The sequence below is a fragment of the Chiloscyllium plagiosum genome, chromosome 6 (assembly GCF_004010195.1).
Source record: "Chiloscyllium plagiosum isolate BGI_BamShark_2017 chromosome 6, ASM401019v2, whole genome shotgun sequence".
In the NCBI taxonomy this organism is placed as follows: Eukaryota; Metazoa; Chordata; class Chondrichthyes; order Orectolobiformes; family Hemiscylliidae; genus Chiloscyllium; species Chiloscyllium plagiosum.
Genome location: NC_057715.1, coordinates 49608795 through 49631198, shown reverse-complemented (window position 1 = coordinate 49631198; position 22404 = coordinate 49608795). Strand labels below are relative to the sequence as shown.

The following is a 22404-nucleotide window of genomic DNA, read 5'->3' as shown; positions in this document are numbered from 1 at the left end:
TCATGGCATTCTGGGAAGTCCTAGGGTGGGATGCGACTGTGCATGGGACCTGAAGGAATGTTTTGTGGCTGAACAGTGCCCTTTTCTTGGTGCAAGGTGTTCATTGTCCTGCTGCCTTGTTTACTTAAGAACTGGCATCTGGTCTCTCTCAGCACGGATCACAAACTTTTCATCAAGGTGTTGTCACTTCGTTTGGGATCCATGCTAGACCATATGATCCACCCTGACCAATCATACAGTGCCGGGCCGGATGATCCATGGCAATGTCCATCTGGTCAGTGACCTGATCCATTTTTTCCACAGGACTGGTCAATAGAGTACCTTCCTGCCAATTAGGTGAAGGTATTCAACAGTGTTGATCACAAGTACCTACTCGGGACTCTGCGAGCATTTGGGCTTGGGACCCAGTTCATTGCCTGGATCTGATGTCAGTACACCTTCCCAGAGTATGTGATTGAAGTTAACCGGTCCTTGACAGCGTTCCATCACTTTGGTAGGGGAATGCATCAGGGTCGTAGCTTGCTCAGCCAGCTTTATTCCACGGATGTATAGTCTTTCCTATGCCTCTTGCGGAAGAGGTTGTCACCGTTGGCTCTGTGCAGGCTGGGCACTGAGATGGTTCTTTCTGCCTATCCGACATGTTCCTCATGACCCAGTTGACCTCAGGAGGATGCACGAATGCCAGGTGGTACAGTCAGACACGTCCTCCACCAGGATTAACTGGGCCAAATGTTCTGAATATCTGGTCAGTCTGCGGCAGGTGGATTCCTTAACAGAGGAGTTACAGAGGTTCAGCTGGAGTGTCACCCATTTCCTCTATCTGGGAGTCTACCTTAGTCCAGCTGAAGAATCCTGGTCGGCGAATTGGCAGCAGCTGGAAGCCAAAATCTTGACTCACTTAAGCTGCTGGATAGGACTGCTCCTATCTGGTTTTAACACAACTGGTGGCCTCCATGCCATTGTACCAGCTAGCCCCTTTGACCCTTCCTCCTGGTTTTGTTACAAAAGGCCAGAAAATTTTGGTTCATTCCTTCTGTGACAAAAAAGGTACACTGGGTCATGGCAGAGGTCTGTGTCTCCCCATTGAGGAAGGTGGTCAATCGCTGGTGTGCCTTTGCACCCAGGTAGTGACTTCCCACCTTCAGACCTTGTAAAGATACCTTTACCTCGAGCCTCCTCCCAGATGGTGCGCGTGGCGGTGTATTTTTCCGCCAGGTGCGTGACCTCAGTTACAACACGCACCTCCTGTTTATTGACCAAGAGGATCTGCAAGTTGCCCTCAGAACTCTGCCAGTCTTTCACTAGGGTCTAATCAATGTCAGGAACATAGTCAACTCGCACTGGGCCTTCCCACCATCAGGAGGAGCAGCTATTATCAGGTAGCCATACCTCACAAATCCACATCTTTACCATCACGACTTTGAGTGGCTGGTGGCAGGGACGGCCATACCAGCAGGGGTGACCAGAGTCAGGAAGTTGCTGGTACCGGAGGCCTAGGCTGGATGTAGGTGCAGGAATTGGCAAGCAGGATGGGGAGGGACATCCAGCTGGCGGCTGATGTCATTTCTCGCCTGAAAATGGCAAAGCACAGACCTGTCTTCGTGCACCAGTTGTAGGATACTCAGGTGTGCAGATGAATCTATGTACCCTGCTCAGACAGAATTTCACTTTGGCCGCAAGGTCCTGAATGTCCCTCAGGAGCCTGCGCCCCACAATCTGAGCCACCTCCTGAATATGTGTCGAGAGTGTGGTGCTGGAAAATCACAGCAGATCAGGCAGCATCCGAGGAGCAGAAGAATTGACCAAGCATGTGGATGAGGGTAGAGCAGTGGATGTAGTATACATGGATTTTAGTAAGGCATTTGATAAGGTTCCCCATGGTAGGCTTATGCGGAAAGTCAGGAGGCATGGGATAGAGGGAAATCTGGCCAATTGGATAGAAAACTGGCTAACCGGTCGAAGTCAGAGAGTGGTGGTAGATGGTAAATATTCAGCCTGGAGCCCAGTTACAAGTGGAGTTCCGCAAGGATCAGTTCTGAGTCCTCTGCTGTTCGTAATTTTTATTAATGACTTGGATGAGGGAGTCAAAGGGTGGGTCAGTAAATTTGCAGATGATACGAAGATAGGTGGAGTTGTGGACAGTGAGGAGGGCTGTTGTCGGCTACAGAGGGACTTAGATATGATGCAGAGCTGGGCTGAGGAGTGGCAGATGGAGTTCAACCCTGCCAAGTGTGAGGTTGTCCATTTCCAACCCCAACTAGGAAAGATGTGGGAGCTTTGGAGAGGTTGCAGAGAAGATTTACCAGGATGTTGCCTGGAATGGAGAGGAAGTCGTACGAGGATCGGTTGAGAGTTCTCGGCCTTTTCTCGTTGGAACGGCGAAGGATGAGGGGTGACTTGATAGAGGTTTATAAGATGATCAGAGGAATAGGTAGAGTAGACAGTCAGAAACTTTTTCCCCGGGCACAACCGAGTGTTACAAGGGGACATAAATTTATGGTGAAGGGTGGAAGGTATAGGGGAGATGTCAGGGGTGGGTTCTTTACCCAGAGAGTGGTGGGGGCATGGAATGCGCTGCCTGTGGGAGTGGTAGAGTCAGAATCTTTGGTGACCTTTAAGCGGCAATTGGATAGGTACATGGATGAGTGCTTAAGCTAGGACAAATGTTCGGCACAACATCGTGGGCCGAAGGGCCTGTTCTGTGCTGTATTGTTCTATGTTTCGGGCATGAGCCCTTCATCAAGAATTTCTACCGCCTGAATATGTGTTGTCTCTCTTTCGGGGAGATATAACAGCAGTTCCTGTGTACACTGTTGCTGCACACCATCCACCTCGGCTCTTATGTCTGCCACATGGATATGCCTTGGCGTGCTTTTTTGCCTTTGGTAGTTGGGTGGGGGCGGGGAAATTCCCTGTGGAACACTCCCTACACTGGAGTCCTCCCTCTTTCCCTCAGGAAACTAGATGGAGTGTGTTGCATGCAGCAGTCGCATAGAACTACAAATTAGGGCAGTTCACAGGCAGCGCAATCCATGGACCATGTATATATTGGCTGTGGGTGTTCGCATTCACCTTTTAGCTATTTGAAAAACATTCTGTGCTTTTCGTTGAACTTCAGCCCCACAATCCTGATTTCTGGGCACCCGGTGCAGAGGGTGTGGACAGATCGGAGGACCTCCAACAACAGGTTCAGGCAGCAGGCTATGGAGGGGGTAATTTCAGGCAACAGCCTGCCCTCTTCTGCAGTTATGTTTGAGCCCAGGTGTCCTTGGAGAAGGAGCATGTGGTGTCTACCAATGCTCTTGATGCCTTTAGAGAGAGGTGAGCACGGCGGGGAATAGAGTGCTTTATCTCCTGATTCAACTCCATTTTGATTTTGGCCCCTCCTTCCCTCCCTAACACACCCCTCACTTTTTAGATGATAACATTGCCCTTAACAGGCTTTGCTTGTTAATGTTTCATTAGCCACAGTGTTTTCTTGATGGTGGAAAAATGAATAATAAAGTCTTCGCACAATGGTGTCTTTTTACCATGTGACTGTATATTAAAAAGAACACTATATACAGCCACAGGTAATTCAGGGAAAAAAAATGAAAACAAAAATTGAGCAGTAGGGGCCCTCTTGTGGTGCAATGGTAGTGTCCTTATCCCTGGACGAGAAGAACTGTGTTCAAGGCCTACCTGCTCCAGAGACATGTAGTGACATCTCTAAACAGGTTGATTAAACAAGTAGGAAAAAAGAAAAATAGGCTCTGTTGGGGCCCTATTGTGGTACTATGGTAGTGTACCTACCTCTGGACCTGGAGGGCTGAGTCCAAGTCCCACCTGTTCTCAGAGATATGTAATGTCATCTCTGAACAGGTAGATTAGAAAAATCGGCTCAATAAAGAAAAAGAAAGGCCCTGTTGGAAGCGCACAGTTACGAAAGAGAGATCACATCTAGAAAGAGACATAGTCGAGTGAGTATATAGCTCAGGGAATTTGGTGGCAATGTGGGAAGCTGGTGCAGAGAGGAACAAGGTAATTTTTGTTTGCTTTTTTTAAAATCTCATAACTTGTAAGGTTCTTTTTAACAGGATAATTGAAGCCCAGGATCAGAGGCCCACCACATGCGTTACATCACAGGTAAACCACAAATTCAATGGTTGGTAAAAATTGATTTCCTTTTAAATAGAATGTAAATAGGGAAATATTTGCAAGGTTCAAACTAAAAACCAGTATACAGTTTTAAAAATAAAATTAGGAACAGCGTAATTCAGAAGAGATGCCAGGTCAGGCAATGTGTTGTAACAACATGATGTGGGAGCTGGTGAACCCTATTGTGATTCAGAGTGACCGCATCCGTTGCAACTTTTGGTTGCTTGAGAAACTCCAACTCAGAGTTGATGAGCTAGAGTCTGACTTTTGAACACTGCGATACATCAGGGAGGCAGACACACCCACCTTAGATCAACTATCTCAAATTCAGTTAATAGTTAGGGTCAGGACAGTGTGATTACAAACAAGGAAGATACAGGGATCCAGGAGGCAGTGCAGAAGGAGTCTCAGCCCTTGAGCTTATCCATCGGCTTACAGATCCCTGCTCCCTATATAACTGAGTGTTGGGGCTATACGAAGGATCACATGGTGGTACTAGGGACCCATTCAAGAGGGTGAAGAAAACAGAAATGTAGTTGTAATTGGCAATAGTATAGTCAGGAGAATAGACACTTCTCTGTGACCAGAGTCAAGAGTCCTAGGCTTTGCTGCCTGCCTGGCGGCCGGGTTCAGGAGATCTCATCTGGGTTGCAGAGGACATTGGATTGGAAAGGGAAAGATCCAGTTGTCATGGTCCATGTAGGTACCAAAGTTATAGGTTAAAGAGGGACTATGAGCAGCACTTGGCTGAGTTAAACAGCAAAACCAGAAAGGTAATAATCTATTTGTTTTAAAATAGTTATGGAAAAGGGTAGATATGATCTAAGAGTTAAAATTCTAAACTGGAGTAAGGCCAATTTTGACGGTATCATGCAAGAACTTTTAAAAGTAGACTGGGAAGAAGCTATTCACAGGTAAAGGAGTGGTTGGAAAGTGGGAGGCCTTCAAACATGAAATAAGTACAGTCCAGAGGCCCTGTTCCTATTAGTGCGAAGGCCAAGGCTGGCAGGTATAGGGAATGCTAGATGACTAGAGAAATTGAGGTTCTGGTTAAGAAAAAAAAAGTATATGACAGGTATAGATAGATGGGATTGAGTAAAAGTACAAGGGCAGTAGCAGTATACTCAAGAGGGAAATCAGGAGGGAAAAAAGGGGACATGAGATTTCTGCTCCTATGTCATATGGTCTTATGGAATGAGTTGCCAGAGGAAGTGGTGGAGGCTGGTACAATAACAACATTTAAGAGACATATGGATGGATAGATGAATAGGATGGGTTTAGAAAGCTATGGTAAAAACAAGGACTGCAGATGCTGGAAACCAGAGACCAGATTAGAGTGGTGCTGGAAAAGCACAGCAGGTCAGGCAGCATTCGAGAAGCAGCAAAAGCCCTTCACCAGGAATAAAGGCAGGATGCCTGCAGAGTGGAGAGATAAATGAGACGGGTGTGGGGGTGGGGAGAAAGTAGTGTAGAGTACAATAGGTGAATGGGGGTGGGGATGGAGGTGATAGGTCAGAGAGGACAGTGGGGGAAGGTAGCAAAGAGTACAGTGGGTGAATGGGGGTGGGGATGAAGGTCAGAGAGGAGGGTGAAGTAGAGAGGGGGAAAGGAAGATAGGCAGATAGGACAAGTCATGAGGGCGGTGTTGAGCTGGAAGGTTGGAGTTGGGGTGAGGTGGGGGAAGGGGAAATGAGGAAACTAGTGAAATCCACATTGATGCCATGGGGTTGAAGTGTTCCGAGGCGGAAGATGAGGCGTTCTATGGGCCAAATGCTGGCAAATAGGATTAATTTAATTTAGGATATCTGGTCAGCATGGATTGGACCAAAGGGTCTGTTTCCATACGGTACAACTCTATGACTCTGGATTGCTACCTGAGCCACAACCAAATTGGCAATGGGTCAACAAGATTAAAGAGATAAATGCATGGCTTAAAGATTGATGTGAGAGAAATGGGTTCAAATTCGTGGGACACTGACACCTGTCAAGGGGAAGGAGGCTTGACCTGAATCATGCTGAAGCATTATGAATCACATAACTAGGCTAATGGAGAAGGCTTTAAACTGAAGTGGCAGGGTAGGTTAAGTTGCATGAAAAATTTTGGAAAGAGTTACAGGAGGGATGGGCTCAGCAGAGGTTAAATTTTCCAGAACAATTAATAGAACAAAGAGAATGGAAAAAGTCAGGAATCCAAGTTCAGACACATCAAATAAGGGGACAACTATGAGAAAGGGGGGCAGTCAACGCAGGGTGTTGTATTTAAATAGATACAAAACAAGGTAAATGAGCTTGTAGAACAGATTGAAATTGGCGGGTATAATGGTTTGATTTTTACAGATGTAGCTGTAGGGGAAATCAGGGCTGGGAACTAATTATTCAAGGATCTATATCCATGAAAACGATGGGTAGAGGGGTTTGGATTGCCTTGTTAGTATGAGATTAAATTAAAATTATACTATAGCAATAAGTGATATAGAATAAAATCTGTGTGGGTAGAGTTGAGAAACAGCAAAGGGAAAAGCCATGATAAGAATTGTGTACACGCCTCCTAGCAGTATGCAGGACGAGGGAAAGTAAAATAAATTAGGAGGTAGAAAGGAATGTTAAAAAGGCACTGTTATAATAATCATGGGGGACTTCAATATACAGATGGATGGAAAAATCATGTTGGTAACAAATCTCAAGAAAAGGAATCAGTAGAACGTCCATGATATGGTTTTAGAGCAGATTATGGTAGAGCCACAATGGAACATGCAATTCTGGATTTGAAGATGTATAAGGAGGCAAACTCAATTCGTGAGCTTAAAGTGAAGGAACCCCTACGTGTCAGTGACCATAATATGATAGAATTTGCCCTACATTGAGAAGGAGAAGATTGAATCAGATCTAAAGGTATTACAATTGAGTAAAGATAACACAAAGACACAAGGAAGGAGCTAGCAAGGGTTGATTTGAAGGGAAGCTTGGCAGGGAAGATGGTGAAGCAGCAATGACAGTAGTTTCTAGGGATAATCCGAGTGGCACAGAAATTCATCCGAAGGAAGAAGAAACACATGAAGTGGAGGATGAGACAACCATGGCTGACAAGGGAAGTCGGGGACAGCATAAAAGCAAAAGAGAAAGCACATAATATGATGAAGATTAAAAGGAAGCCAGAGGATTGAGAAGACCAGAAGAGTCAGGGAGCATCCCAGAAGTTTGGAAACCATCCCTCTTTAAGAAAAGAGGGAGGCAGAAAACAGGAAACTATAGGCTGGTTAGCCTAACATTGGTCATTAGTAAGATTTCAGAGTCCATTATTAAGGATGAGATTGTGGAGTTCTTGGAAGTACATGGTAAAGTAGGAGGACTCAGCATGGCTTCATGAGGAAGTCATGCCTGACAAATCTGTTAGAATTCTTGAGGAGGTAATGAGCAAGTTAGACAAAGGACAGTCAGTGGACATGATCTGTTTGTATTTCCTGAAGGCCTTTGACAGGATGCCACACAGGAGGCTGCTGTATAAGGTAAGAGGCCATGGTGTAAGGGAAAAGGTACTGGTATGGACAACAGATTGGATGACTGGAAGAAGAGTGTGGATAAAAGCGTTTTGTCTGGATGGTAGCTGGTGGAGCTCCGCAGGGGTCAGTGTTGAGACCTCAACTATTCACATTATACATTAACAATCTGGATGATGGAATCAAGACCATTGTTGCTAAGTTTGCAGATGACACAAAAATAGGTGAAGGGACAGATAGTGTTAAGGAAGCAGAAAAGCTGAAGAAGGACCTTTACATGCTAGGCAAGTGGGCAAAGAAGTGATAGATAGAATATAATGTGGCAAATTGTGAGGTTATATATTTTGGTAGGAAGGAAAGAGGCGTAGAATTCCAAGACAGTTAGAAAACAAGAGCAGAGCTGCACTGCTGAGGCTGTATAAGGTTCTGATCAGAGCACAATTGAAATATTGTAGACAGTTTTGGGTCCCATGTCTAAGGAAAGATGTGCTAGCATTGGAGGGTATTCAGAGGAGGGTTACAAAAATGATCCCAGGGATGATGGGCTTGTCATATGAAGAGCAATTGAAGACTCTGGGTCTGTACCCCATAAGACCATACGACATAAGAGCAGAAATTAGGCCACTCAGCCAATTGAGTCTGCTCCGCCATTCAATCATGGCTGATAAGTTTCTCATCCCCATTCTCCCGCTTTCTCCCCGTAACCCTTGATCCCTTTGATGCTCAAGAACCTATCTCAGTCTTAAGTATACTCAATGACCTGGTCTCCACAGACTTCGATGGCAATGAATTCCATAGATTTACTCTCTAGCTGAAGAAGTTTCTCCTTACGTATGTTCTAAAAGGTCTTCCCTCTACTCTAAGGCTATGCCCTTGGGACTGAGGCTCTCATACCAATGGGAACATCTTCCCAACATCTACTCTGTCCAGGCCATTCAGTGGCTTGTATGTTTCATTTAGATCCCATATCATTGTAAACTCCATAGAATATAAACCCAGAGTCCTCAAATATTCCTCGTATGTAAAGCTATTCTCGTGAACCTCCTCTGAACACGCTCCAGGGCCGGTACATCCCTCCTGAGATATGGGGCCCAAAACTGCACACAATACTCCAAATGTGGTCTGACCAGAGCCTTATAAGAGCCTCAGAAGGACATCACTGCTTTATTCAAGTCCTCTCAAAATAAATGCCATCATTACATTTGTCTTCCTAACTAGTAACTTAACCTGCAAGTTTATCTTGACAGAATCCTAGACTAGAACTCCCAAGTCTCTTTGCACTTCAGACTTCTAAATTTTCTCCCCGTTTAGAAAATAGTCCATGCCTCTATTCTTCCTACCAAAGTGTATGACCTCACACTCCCCCACGTTGTACTCCATCTGCCACTTCTTTGCCCACTCTCCTAACCTATCCAAATCCTTCTGCAGCCTCCCAACCTCCTAAATGCTACCTGTCCCTCTACCTATCTTTGTATCGTCTGCAAATTTAGCCAGAATGCTCTCAGTTCCTTCACCTAGATCGTAATGTATAAAGTGAAAAGTGGTGGTCCCAATACTGACCCTTGGTCTCGAGAAAGACCCTGTCAACCCACTCTCTGCTTTCTGCTAAGCTTTTATCCACACCAGCACCTTGCCTCTAACACCATGGGCCCTTATCTTACTCAGGAGCATCCTGTACAGCACCTTGTCAAAGACCTTCTTGAATTCCAGGTCGAGAACATCCATTAGCTCTCCTTGGTCTAACCGTCTCACTACTTCCTCAAAGAATTCTAGCAGATTTGTCAGGCATGGCCTCCCCTTGATGAAATCATGCTGACTTTGCCCTATTTTATCTTGCACTTCCAAGTGTTCAGAAGTCTGATCCTTCACAATGGATTCCAGGATCTTACCCATGACGGAGATTAGGCGAACTGGCCTGTATTTTTCCATCTTCTGCCTTCCTCCCTTTTTAAACAAGAGTGTCATCTTAGTGACTTTCCAGTCCTCTGGGTCCCTCAATGTAATTTAGAAGGATGAAGGGGAGGAATCTGATTGAAACTTACAGGATACTGAGAGGCCTGGATACAGTGGACAAGAAGAAGATGTTTCCACTAGCAGGATTGACTATGACTCAGGGGCATAGCCTCAGAGTGAAGGGACGATCCTTTAGAACTGAGATGAGGAGGAAGTTCTTCAGTCAGAGGATGGTGATTCTGCAGAACTCATTGCCACAGACAGCTGTGGAGGCCAAGTCACTGAGTGTATTTAATAGAGAGATATATAGGTTCTCGATTTAGTAAGGGGAATCAAGAGTCACTGGGAGAAGACTCCATTGCCTGAATGGCCTAATTCCGCTCTTTTATCTTATGATCTTATTCGGAATGTAGTTTGAACATGCAGTAGCATAGAAATCTTAAAATAGCACAATAAATGCACTCATAAAAAAAATTCAAATAATTTAGATTAGATTACTTACAGTATGGAAACAGGTCCTTCGGCCCAACAAGTCCACACCGACCCGAAGCGCAACCCACCCAGGCCCATTCCCCTACATTTACCCCTTCACCTAACACTACATTAATCTAACCTGCACATTTTTGGATTGTGGGAGGAAACCGGAGCACCCGGAGGAAACCCGCGCAGACACAGGGAGAATGTACAATTCACGGGGAGAGTCGCCTAAGACAGGAATTGAACCAGGGTCTCTGATGCTGTGAGGCAGTAGTGCTAACCACTGTGCCATTGTGCCGCCCACAATTTAACCTGGAAAATTTATTTCCTAATTTCTTCACACACAATAACGATTTCCACTTATATCATCCTTTTCCCTATTGTTAGAATGATATACTTTAACAAGCAATAATGTAGATTAACTATGAAATTTTATTATTTTTATTCTGCATCTATATCACAGCATTCAAATTTTCTAGTTTATATGCTTAATTTCAACATTTGTCATAAAAACACAGCAAATTTGTAGAAGTAAATTTATTATATGATTAGAACTTCTGATGGAAAACTGAATTACTAATATCTACTTTATCTTTATTTCACACTGTAGCGAATTTTCTCATTTTTTATTCTAAAATTGAAAGAAAATAGATAACCAAATAACTTTCGCTGTGATTGCTGGTATGTCCAAAATAAAAATTTAGTAGCAAGAATTAAAAGTAGCAATTACATTTAAGTATTTTTTTAAAGCGGACTAATATTGACAAATTTGGTAAACCTTGAATTTCAGAGGCCGATTTTATGTATTTCAATTTTTCTTCCAACATTCTTTTACATATATGAAGAGGAATCTTTGATGTACATAATTAGTTTAGACTTTTAAAATGTCATTAACTTACTTTCTCGGCAGTCTTGAAATACTGTTTGACTAGATCCTCCACTCTTAAGGTCATTATTTCTGAAGATTTATTTGCAAATTTTTCAAAATTAATCTGTACATCATCTGTGAAAATCAAACAAGAAAACAAATTGCCAATCACCAAATTACAGTGCAATATTCCCCATCAAAATAATTGGCCTGGCACTGACCATTGTAAATCGTGCAAAAATTCAGACAGAGAGCAAATGTTTAATTAAATATAAACACCCAAATATTACTGCTCAAGTAGCATTGCCCCACTAGCTTAGACAAATGGAAGGCTGGAAGAACACAGCACGCCAGGCAGCATCTGGAGGTGGAGAAGTTGATGTTTCAGGTGTAATCTTTCTTTAAGATTTTTTTGTCAAAGTAACATCTTGCCCTTTTCCACCACATTCTGTTGCAATACCAGCTGTATTTTCCACATTAATTTCAGATTTAATTTGCAACAGAAATCTAATTCTAGGCATTAGAAGGTCAAGTACCCTGTTTAACAATGGGCTTATTATTGACAAAAAGGCACAAATGTGGAGTTTTATTCATTTAAATTTTCATTTTTTGGGGGTGATTGTATAAGTTTGCAAATATTAATTTTCCTCCCCCCAACTTTTGTTTTTACTTTCTCTCTCAATGTAATTCTTCTTGTTCACTGTCACTCAGTCCTTGTTCACTCAGCTCTGAAATATTTATTTCTCAGTTATCAACTTTCATTTTCAGCAAATTTAATGGCAGATATTTTAATTTTTGGGGTTACAGGATAACCCTAGGTAACGGTTCCAGTTTGGGTCAGATATTTAATTTGAATTAAACTCTGTACACATAATCAAAGTACTCACTGAACAGTACTGTACTGCAGTCAACTGCACTGTGCGCATAACAAACTGGACACATCCACAGTTAGTTTAATTGAACAGTGGATGACCAGGGATGTTATGATCTTGGTCAAAAAGAAAAAGGAAGCATAAATAAGGTCGAGGAGGAAGGGAACTGATGAAGCTCTTGAAGTATATAAGGAAAGTAGGTAAGAACTTAAAAGGAGGAATTAGAAGGGCTAAAATGGGTCATGAAAAGTCGTTAACAAACAGAATTAAGGAGAATACCAAGGCTTTATATACATATAAAAAAAGCAAGAGGGTGGCCAGGGAAAGGGTTGGCCCACTCACAAACAAAGGAGTTCTATGTATGGAGCCAGAAGAGGTAGGTGAGATCCTAAATGAATACTGTGTTGGTATTCACCAAAGAAAATTGAATTGAGTTGAATTAACCTTACTGTCACATACTCAAATGAGTACAGGGAAAAGTTAATAGTCGCCACATTACAGCACCATCTTAGGTACAAAGGTACCAAGGTACATATACTTGGGATCAAATTCTTAAGAAACAAAATAAATAATTAGCAAAGTAAAGAAATAAATAGTGGATCATAATAGGTTTTAGGAATAACTTAGAAAAATAAAGTTAAAAGTTCAGAATATCAGTGTTTCTGACCCAATCCTTACTGGCACCTAGCCTCAAGAGAGACCTCTGCCGCTGCCTGCACTGGACCCACCAACGTAGGCGTCGCTCCACTTTAGGGACCATCTCTTCACGTCTGGGCCCACTTTGTTGACACCGCTTCAGCCATACTCATCCCTGAATAATTATAGCTTGGAGCCTCTACATTTGTTGCTACTGTGGAGGATGATCTCAGGGAAGGGAGTGTCAAGTTTCTAAGCCAAGTTGTTCTTAAAAAAGAACAGGTGTTGTGTGTTTTAGAAAGTATTAAGGTAGATAAGTTCCCAGGTTCTGATGGGATCTATCCCAGAATATTGAGGGAGGCAAGAAAACACTTTACTACAGCATTTACAGACATCTTTGTATTCTCTTTGGCCACAGGTAAGACCCCAAAGGACTGGAGAATAGCCAATATTGTACCATTGTTTAAGAAGGGTAGCAGGGATAATCCAGGAAATTATAGTCCTGTGAGTTGTCGTAGGGAAATTATTGGAAAAGATTCTCAGGGACAAGATCTATAAGCATTTTGAAGCAAATGGACTTATTAGCAATAGATAACATGGTTTTGAACAGGGGAGATCGTGCCTCTCTAACTTGATAGAGTTTTCTGAGAAGGTGACAAAGATGATTGAGGAGGGAAAAGCGACTGATCTTGTCTACATGGACTTTAGTAAAACCTTTGAAAGGTCCTTCATGGCTGACTGGTACAAAAGCTGCTGTCACATGGTATCAGGGGTGAGCTGGCAAGATGGATATAGAACTGGCTTAGTCACAGGAGACAGAGGGTAGCAATGGAAGGATGCTTTTCTGAATGGAGGGTTGTGACTAATAGTGTCCCACAGAGATTAGTGCTGGTATCTATACTGTTCGTGGCCTACGTAGATGATTTGGAGGAAAACGTGGCTGGTCTAATGAGTAAGTTTGCAGACGAAACAAAGATTAGTGGAGTTGCAGATAGTGAGGAGAATTGTCAGCCGATACAGCAGGATATGGATCAGTTGGAGGCATGGGCAGAAAAATGACAGATGGATTTTAATCTGGGCAAATGTGAGGTGATGCATTTTGGAAGGTCAAGTACATGTGGAAATTATACAGTGAATGGTGAACCCTTATCTGGCTGTGCATGTCCACAGATCACTGAAGGCCACAGTGATAAGGCCTATGGCATGTTTTCCTTCAATGGAAGGGGCACTGAAGTGTAAGGATAGTCAAGTTATGCTGCAGCTTTACAGAACTTTGCTTAGACCACACTTGGAATATATGTACAGTTCTGGTCACTGCACTAGCAAAAGGATGTGGATGATTTGGAGAAGGTACGGAAAAGGTTTACCAGGTTGTTGCTTGGTATGGGGGATTTTAGCTATGAAGAAAGTTTGGATAGACTGGAATGCAGGAGGTTATGGGGCAACCCGATAGAGGTTGATAAAATTGCAAATGGCATGGAAAGAGTGAAAACTATTAGACTTTTTTCAGGGTGGAGAGCAATTACCAAGGGACATAGGTTTAAAGTGCAGAGGGGCAAGTGTACAAGCTTTCATTAGCGTCAATTAAATTTATTATTGACACTGTTTCTAATCAAAATTTTCTTTATTCACACTGGATACTGGAAATTATTTAATTTGTAAATCCTCTGGAAATTTCTATGAACCCCCAGGAATTCATGGTGTCCAGTTTAGAAAGCAATAGCTAAATTGATGGATTTACTTTTGCCTAAAGTAACAAATAAGCATTAATATAAATAGCCATTTGATAGTACAGAAGACAAATACTGCTTAAAATACACTCTGTTGAAGCTTTTCATTTTGCATTCATCAGTACAAATCACAATAAATACATTTATACTGTATAAGAGCAGAGTACTGATTGGTTGGAAATTGAATTCTGATTGGTCGGAAATTGAATTCTGATTGGTCGAGATCTAGCGCAAAGAATGTACCAAACAGATAATAACTGAAAGTTAACTGACAACCTTTGTTCATTTTAGATCAGACAGGCTGACTGACTCATCAAGATATTGGCTGAGGAAGGAATGGCTGATATCTAATTTTGTGAAGAAAAGCAGCTGTAATGCGAAAGACCACAAGAAATAATAACAGGAATAAGTCACTCTGCCTTTCGACCCTGCTCCACCATTCAACATATTCATGGCTGATCCCAACACTCTTCAGACGCACTTTCTTGCCCTTTTCCCTTTGATTATCTCACTCTTAAATATACACAAGGAGTCTATCCGCACAGCTATACATGACAAAGAGTTCCAAAGACTCTCAATGCTCTGAGAGAAGAAATTGGCATCCCTTAATTCTGAGACTGTGTTCTCTTGTCTTAGACTCTCCCATGAAGGAAAACATCCTCTCAGCATTCACACTGCCATTCCCCTTAAGAATCCTGTCTGTCTCATTCTTCTCAATTCTCAATTCCCAACTTGTTTAAACTTTACCACAAGACAATCCCTCCACATCCAGGAATCATTCTGGTGAACCTTCTCTTAACTGTCTCCAATAAAATAACATCTGAAGTAAGAGGACCAAACCTGCCTACAGTACTCCAGATTGGGTTGCGTCAGCACCTTGTAAGATGTGTACACACATGTGTTTGCAAAGAACAGGGTCCTGTGTCAGCCATTGTTTTTCATTTAAAAGGTGATCTTGGAATTAGACTCAAAAACAGAAATTGCTGAACTGAAGTGGATCCAATACGTTAACACTGCTTTCTCTCTACAGATGCTGCCAGACCTGCTGAAATTTACAGCAATTTCTATTTTTGTTAGAATGAGACTGTTATATTCCCTTTAAGCGAAGCCTTTAAACAAAAATAAAATTCTTAATGCATAAAACAGAGCTTCAGAAATTTAAATGGTCACTAATAACAATAAATAAAAATTAAATTGTCACTAAATAAAAGCTACAATTATCATTTAAGGACCAGTTGCCTGACAGGCAGTTACTGAAAGCCTGATATAAGCGCAGTACAGCGTGCAAATTGTTCTTCTTCGGACTTTGCAGCAACTCAAGTGTCATTATGTAGAATCTGCAACTGTCTTTTTCCAATTTCAAATTCAGTGCAAATTCTTATTTCAATAAATTACTGAAAATAGAAAAATATTCCCTAACATGAATCCTACTGATTGCAAAAAGCCATTACATTCTGGATAGCAAGAGTGGAATGGAGAACATGCATTCGTGTTTATAAAAAGGATGGATGACAGAAGATGTAATAAATAAAATTCTGACATTTCTTCAAGAGACTGATGCTACTAAAGTTATGATAACTTATTGGTTGTGTTACAGGATGAATGATCCACAGGCAAATGAGCTGAAATCCCAGCATCGCAACTGAAGAACTTTAATTTAATTTTAAAAATCTAATTTAAAACACTGGCATCAGAAGAACTCCCTCATTCATTTGATCAGTACTTAAGCAATCACTTCTTCAACCAGATCGCTTTCCTTTCAACAGTTGATGGGTTAGATTCTGCCTGAGCAAGGATTCTTATCTTAGGTTGTTAAAGCAAATACAATAGTTGCTTGCCCTATGCACATAAGTTCCAAATGCATATGTAGGGCCCAACACATTGTTTTGCCTCAATTTTTAATATGTTGTTCATGGAAAGTGGGGAGGGGGGAGCTATTGTGAGAGGGGGTGACAGGGGACACCCATAATTCTATTCAGAAAGGAAGTGCAAGTTTTTGAAACAACAAAAGTGAAACAGTAACAATATAATTTCAAGTCCGTATTCTGTGAAATTTGGAGAGGAAGGGTGGTGCTCACATGCACCTGCTGGCCTTGTTCTACACGGTAAAGAACACGGGTTTAGAAGATGCTGCCACAGCAGCATTTGGTGAGCTGCTGCAGTACATCTCAAAAATGGTACACACTGGTGTTACTGTTCATCAGTGGTGAAGTTAGTGGATGTGGTCCCAATCAAGCAGTCTGCTATTGTCAAAATTCGTAAGCATTGTTGGGGCCGCACTCAGACAACCGAGAAAGAAGTGAGTAACTTGCTGCAGGATTCCCAAACTGTGAACTGTTCTTGTAGCCACAGTATTTATGTGGCTGGTAGAGTTCAGTTTCTGCTTAATCGTAAGTCCAGGATGTTGATAGTGAAGAATTCAGTTCATCAAAGGCAATACTTAGATTCCCTCTTGTTAGGAATGGACATTGTCTGACATTTGTGTGACACAAATGTTACTTGCCACTTAACAGCCAAATCCTGGATGTCTTCCAGGTCTTCCTGCATATAGACATGGGCGGCTTCAGTATCTGAAGAGTTGCAATCAGCACTAAAGATAGGGCAATAAACAGCAAACATTCCCATTTTGGCTCTTAAAATGGAATGAATATCATTGATGAAGAAACTAAAGATGACTATGTCCAGGACACAATCCTGCAGAACCTCTGCTGAGATGATCTGGAATCGAGATGACTGACCCCAAAAACCATTAACACATTCCTTTTTACTAAGCATGGTTTCAGCCAGCAGAGTGTTTTCCATCTGATCCCCTTTGGCTCTGGTTTCACCACGTCTCTTTGATTCTATATTTAGCCATAGGCTTCCTTCATGTCAAGAGCAGTCAATCTAACCGCACCTCTGCACTCAGGTTTTTCATTCATGTTTGTACCTTGACTGTAATGAGGTCAGGAGTTAATTGGTCTTGGCAGAACCAAAACTGAGCTCCTATGAGTAGGTTACTGCTTTGCAAATGCTGTTGGATAGCACTATCCTTGGCCCCCTGATAATTGAAAGTGGACAGAAAGAGCAGTAAGTGGCCAGGTTGGATGTGTCCTGTTTTTCTGGAGGGAACGTACTTGGGCAATTTCCAACATTGTTGGGTAGATTCACCATTGTAAATGTAGTGGTGCAGCTTGCCAAGGGGCACAACTAGTCCTGGGGCACAAGTCTGCAGTACTAATGAGAGCATGTAGTCAGTATCTAGTGGCCCAGTCATGTTTCTTGATATTGTGTGGAGTGTATCAAATTGGAGTCACAGCGATGCACAGCACAGAAACAGATCCTTCGGTCCAACTCATCCTTGCCGATCAGATATCATAAACTAATCTCGTCTCATTTGCTAGCACTTGGCCCATACACCCTTCCTAATCATATACCCATTCAGGTGCCTTTAAAATGTTTTACTTGAAATAGCCTCCACCAGTTCCTCTGACAGCTCATTCCATCCACACACCACTTTCTGCTCCTTAGGTTTAAATTTTTCCCCTCTGAACCTAAACCTATGCCCTCTAGTTCTGGACTCCCAGACTCCAGGGGAAAAGACCTTGTCTTTTACCTTATCCATGCCCCTCATGATTTTATAAACCTCTGTAAGGTCACTCCTCAGCCTCCGATGCTCCAGAGAAAACAGCACCAGCCTACTCAGCCTCTCTTTATAGCTCAAACCTTCCAACGCCCTTGTAAATCTTTGTTGAATCCTTTCAAGTTTCACAACAGAAGGGAGACCAGAACTGCACACAAGATTCCAAAACCCCAAATTGTTTGAAGATTGACAACTGTGATGATTGGGACCTCAGGAAGAGGTTGAGATGCATCATTTTTGAGTGAACATTGTTGCCTTGTCTTTTGCACTGACATGCTCGCCTCCCGCCCCCTGCCGCCCCCCATCATTGTGGCTAGAGATGTTTCTGACATCTACATCTCTTATTAGTTGTTTAATTGAGCACAACCATTCACAACAGTATGGAACAGGACTACAAAGCTTAGATCTAATCTGTTTGTTGTGGGATCACTTAGCCCTGCCTATTACATGCTGCTTCCACTGTGTGGTATGCAGGTAGGCATTTTTAGGTACGTTTGGTGTAGTTCCTGGCATGCCATCCTGCATACTTCATTGAACTAGGGTTGTTGTCCTCGGTTAATGGTAATGGTAGAGTGGGGGGGACAAACCATAAGGTGAACTGTCGGTGAACATAATTCTACTACTGCTGAACACCCATAGCGCCTTATGGATGCCCAGTTCCTAAATTTATTTTATGTCTGCCCCGTTTAGTGTGGTGACAAATCCACAAAACATAATGGGGGCATATCCTTAATGAGAAGATGAGATGCTGTTTCAACAGTGACTTGCAATCTTCATTCCTACAGATACCATCATGGACTGACATTTCTGGCAAGTCAGTTTATCCCTTTCTTTGATTACCACATCACCCGCTGACCCAGTCTGGCAGTTATGTCCTTTAGGACTCAGCCAGCTCAATCATTAGTGGTGCTACTATGTCAATTTTGGTTATGAGCATTGATCCTTCACCCAAGAATGCATTCAATGTCCTCTCACCCTCATGGAGGATTACTGACTCATCAGTAGAGGGCAGCGGTAGATGATAATCAGTGGGATCTTTCCATACCCGTATTTAATCTGATGCCATGAGACTTCATTGCATTAATAGTCATGTTAACAACTCCCAGAACAACATCCTCCTGACTGAATAACAATTGTGCCTTCACCTCTGATGGCACTGCCCTGTTGATAGAACAGGATGTATCCAGGGAGAGTGAGGATGTTGCACTCATGGATAATGTCAGGCTGTTGCTTGAGTTTATTGTAGGACAGCTCTCTGAATTCTGGTGCAAGGCCCTAGCTACTAGTATGCAGCGCTTTGCAGGGTCAACAGGTCTAGGTTTGCTGTGGTCATCTCAAATTCCTGAATCATGCTGGGTAACCCAACCAGTTTCATTCTTTTCTTTTGACTTTGCAGCAGTTTACTACATTTGAATGACTTGCAAGACCATTTCAGTGCTGTAGTTAAGAGCCATCAACATTTCTTTCAGTGTGGAGTCACGTGCAGGCCAGATTAGGTAAATACAGGAGACTGCCTTCCCTAAATGGAATTAGTGATCCAGATGGGTATTCCAACAATCAACAATATTACATGATCACCACCTTTTAACTCCAGATTTTAGTGAACTCAAATTTCACCATTTGCTATGTTAGGATTCGAACCCTACCCCAGAACATTAGCCTGGGGTCTGCATTATTTGTTCAGTGGCACTCCATTACTGCATCCTCATGAAATTGCAGTGCAAAAGCCCACAGAATGTTTGTGGGATGATATAAATTTAACAAATGTGTGTTGCTGACCAAACAACTCAGGCTTACCTTTTTTATCTTTCTGATCCCTATGCCGGAAAAAGTGAACAATGTCCTTAGGGTTGGCAACTCGTTCTACAAATTTTTGGCTAAATCGAAGAGTACTGAAAGGTTCAAATCCACCACTATAATCCACCTGAATCACATCAAAGAAAGAAATCATAAAACTCAATACAATTTACGTTTCAATTTGTGACAAATTGTTGAAATAATTTGTGAACAAAGTCATTACTTTCTTGATATTTTTAGATTCATGCAGAAATTAAGTTGCCTAGAATTCAAAGCATATTGTTTCTCATAAAAATAACTAACTGAATACTGCACATGACAACTGTGCTAATAACATTTTTATCAATTATGATCAAACCCATTCACAAAATGTCCATAACATTTTGTATCCAACAGCCAAACATAAAGACCTCAAAAGTTTACCAAATAAAATTTTCTGAAGAACTCCAATTAGTCTACTGCAGGACAATTCAACTTGACTGTTTGCTGTAATTTCTGAAAATTGACATAAAACTTGTTTGATTCATTTTCATGTTTAAAGCCTTATAAAATAAGATGTGCATTTAAGATTGTTTTTTCCACAATCTCAAGACCTTGAATTAAATTTTGCAGCAATTTGAAATGTAATCACTGCTATGGGAAATAATTGATTTCTTAATGTATATGCTTATAAAAGATGTCACATCATTAAATCAATCATCTCTGCTCTATCCTAACATGTTATCATACCATTAGCACTATTTTCTATAAAGTCATCAAGGTCAAAACAAATCTTCAATCCAGAAAAAAAAAACTCCAATTCACATTTTCATGACTTAATTCAAAGAACTCTTTGCAATGGAAAACCTTTTAATATCTAGTTCTCTGCTTTCATAAATTAATGGCCCAAGTCTTCCTTAAAGCATATAGCTGAAATGGCCTGCACAAGTGGACCAAGATAATCCTTTCATCTTTGATTAAAACGATGTCAAACAAATCCAACCGAAGTTTATGCTAGGGGTTTAAAAACACTTAACTGGAGAAGGGCCAATTTCAGAGGGTTGAGAATGGGCCCGTCCCACGTGAACTGGAATGCCTGATTAGCAGCATAATTATAATTGAACAATGGACTGCGTTTAAAAATTTGATGGGCCAAGTACAGCTGAGGCACAATCTCACAAATGTGAAAAAGGAAGACAAAACTAAGCTTGATGAGGAAAGTAATATAGAAGCAGATGAAGCAGAAAAAGAGTTCACATGATAAATATTAACAGAAGTGAGAACCAGGCTGAAAACAGTAACCTTAGGAAAGAACACAAGAAGAGAATAGAAATAAATAAGACTCTAAAAGTCATCTATGGTCACATAAATAGGAAAAAGGTCAGTAAGCAAGAGGGGCGGTGACAATTAGGAACTAAAAGGAAGCCTACGTATGGAAACAGAGAACTTATCTGAGATACTAAATATGCTGTTTGCATCTATGCTTACCAAACAAGATGCTGAAGTCAAAGTGAATGAGGTAGTTGACCACAGAACATCGAACAATACAGCACAGTACAGGCCCTTCAGCCCAAGATGTTGTGCCGAGTATTTATCTTAATCTAAGATCAACCTAACCTACACATCCCTCAATTTTCTGCCATCCACGTGCTTGTCCAGCAGTCGCTTAAATGTCTTTAATGTCTCTGACTCTACTGCTACCACTGGCAGTGCGTTTCACACATCCACCACTCTTATGCGTAAAGAACCTACTTCTGACATTTCCCCTACACCTTCCACCAATCACCTTAAAATTATGACCCTCTTGACAGCCATTTCTAACCTGGGGAAAAAGTCTCTGGCTATCTATGCTCTCCATGCCTCTCATTACCTTGTACACCTCTATCAAATCACCTCTCTTCCTTCTTCTCTCCAGTGCGAAAAGCCTGAGCTCACTCAACCTCTATTCATAGGACGCATCCTCCAATCCAGGCAGCATCCTGGTAAAACTTCTCCGCACCCTCTCTAAAGCACCTACACCCTTTCTATAATGAGACGGCCAGAACTGAACAAAATATTCCAAGTATGGTCTAACCAGGGTTTTATAGAGCTGCAGTAAAACCTCATAGCTCTTAAAATCAATGCCCTGTTGAGGTATTAAATAGAATGAAAAAACGGTTGAAGAGGTGGTACTAGAAAAGCTAGCTATATTTAAAATTTATATGTCACCAGGAGAAGACGCCAAGGATGAAAAGGGAATGAAGGATAAAAATTATGGAGAATGAGCCATCTTCCATCAATACAGCGGCACTACAAGATGAACTACAAATGTTTCATCCTTTTTAAAAATTGACTAATCAATTTTAAATATAGTTAGGCTTTCCATTATCACCTCTTCAGCAATTGTTAGTCCATCCAATATCCCAATTATGTCTTTCACATTTTAAAAATGATGTAAGTAAGGGTGTAATCCGTTTAACCTGTGGTGGAAAAGCTTTCTGAAATGATGGTCCAGGAGGAAGTTAGTAGTTACAGTCATTCCTCTATACCCAAACTAACAAAGCACATTACTGAATGGGCAATTCAAATGTCAGAAGAAAGTGAGAACTTCAGATGTTAGAGATCAGAGTCGAAGTGTGGCGCTGGAAAAGTACAGTAGGTCAGGCAGTATCCGAAGAGCAGGAAAGTCAACATTTCGGGCATTAGTCCTTCGTTAGGGATAAAAACAATGACTGCAGATGCTGGAAACTAGTTTCTGGATTAGTGGTGCTGGAAGAGCACAGCATCCGAGGAGCAGTAAAATCGACGTTTCGGGCAAAAGCCCTTCATCAGGAATACAGGCAGAGAGCCTGAAGGA

General features: G+C 41.9%; 1 protein-coding gene across 4 annotated transcripts in view; it reads right to left on the bottom strand.

Annotated features, from left to right (window-relative positions):
• The window catches only part of mre11a (MRE11 homolog A, double strand break repair nuclease), a 110218-nt gene that overhangs the window by 45449 nt on the left and 42365 nt on the right, over window positions 1-22404 (bottom strand). For all 4 annotated transcript variants that reach the window (XM_043691494.1, XM_043691496.1, XM_043691495.1 and 1 more), the window contains 2 exons: window positions 19590-19716; window positions 10964-11067 (listed from right to left, as the gene is read on the bottom strand). In XM_043691494.1, coding sequence (XP_043547429.1) covers window positions 10964-11067; window positions 19590-19716 — 231 coding nt within the window. The remainder of the gene's footprint in view (window positions 1-10963; window positions 11068-19589; window positions 19717-22404) is intronic.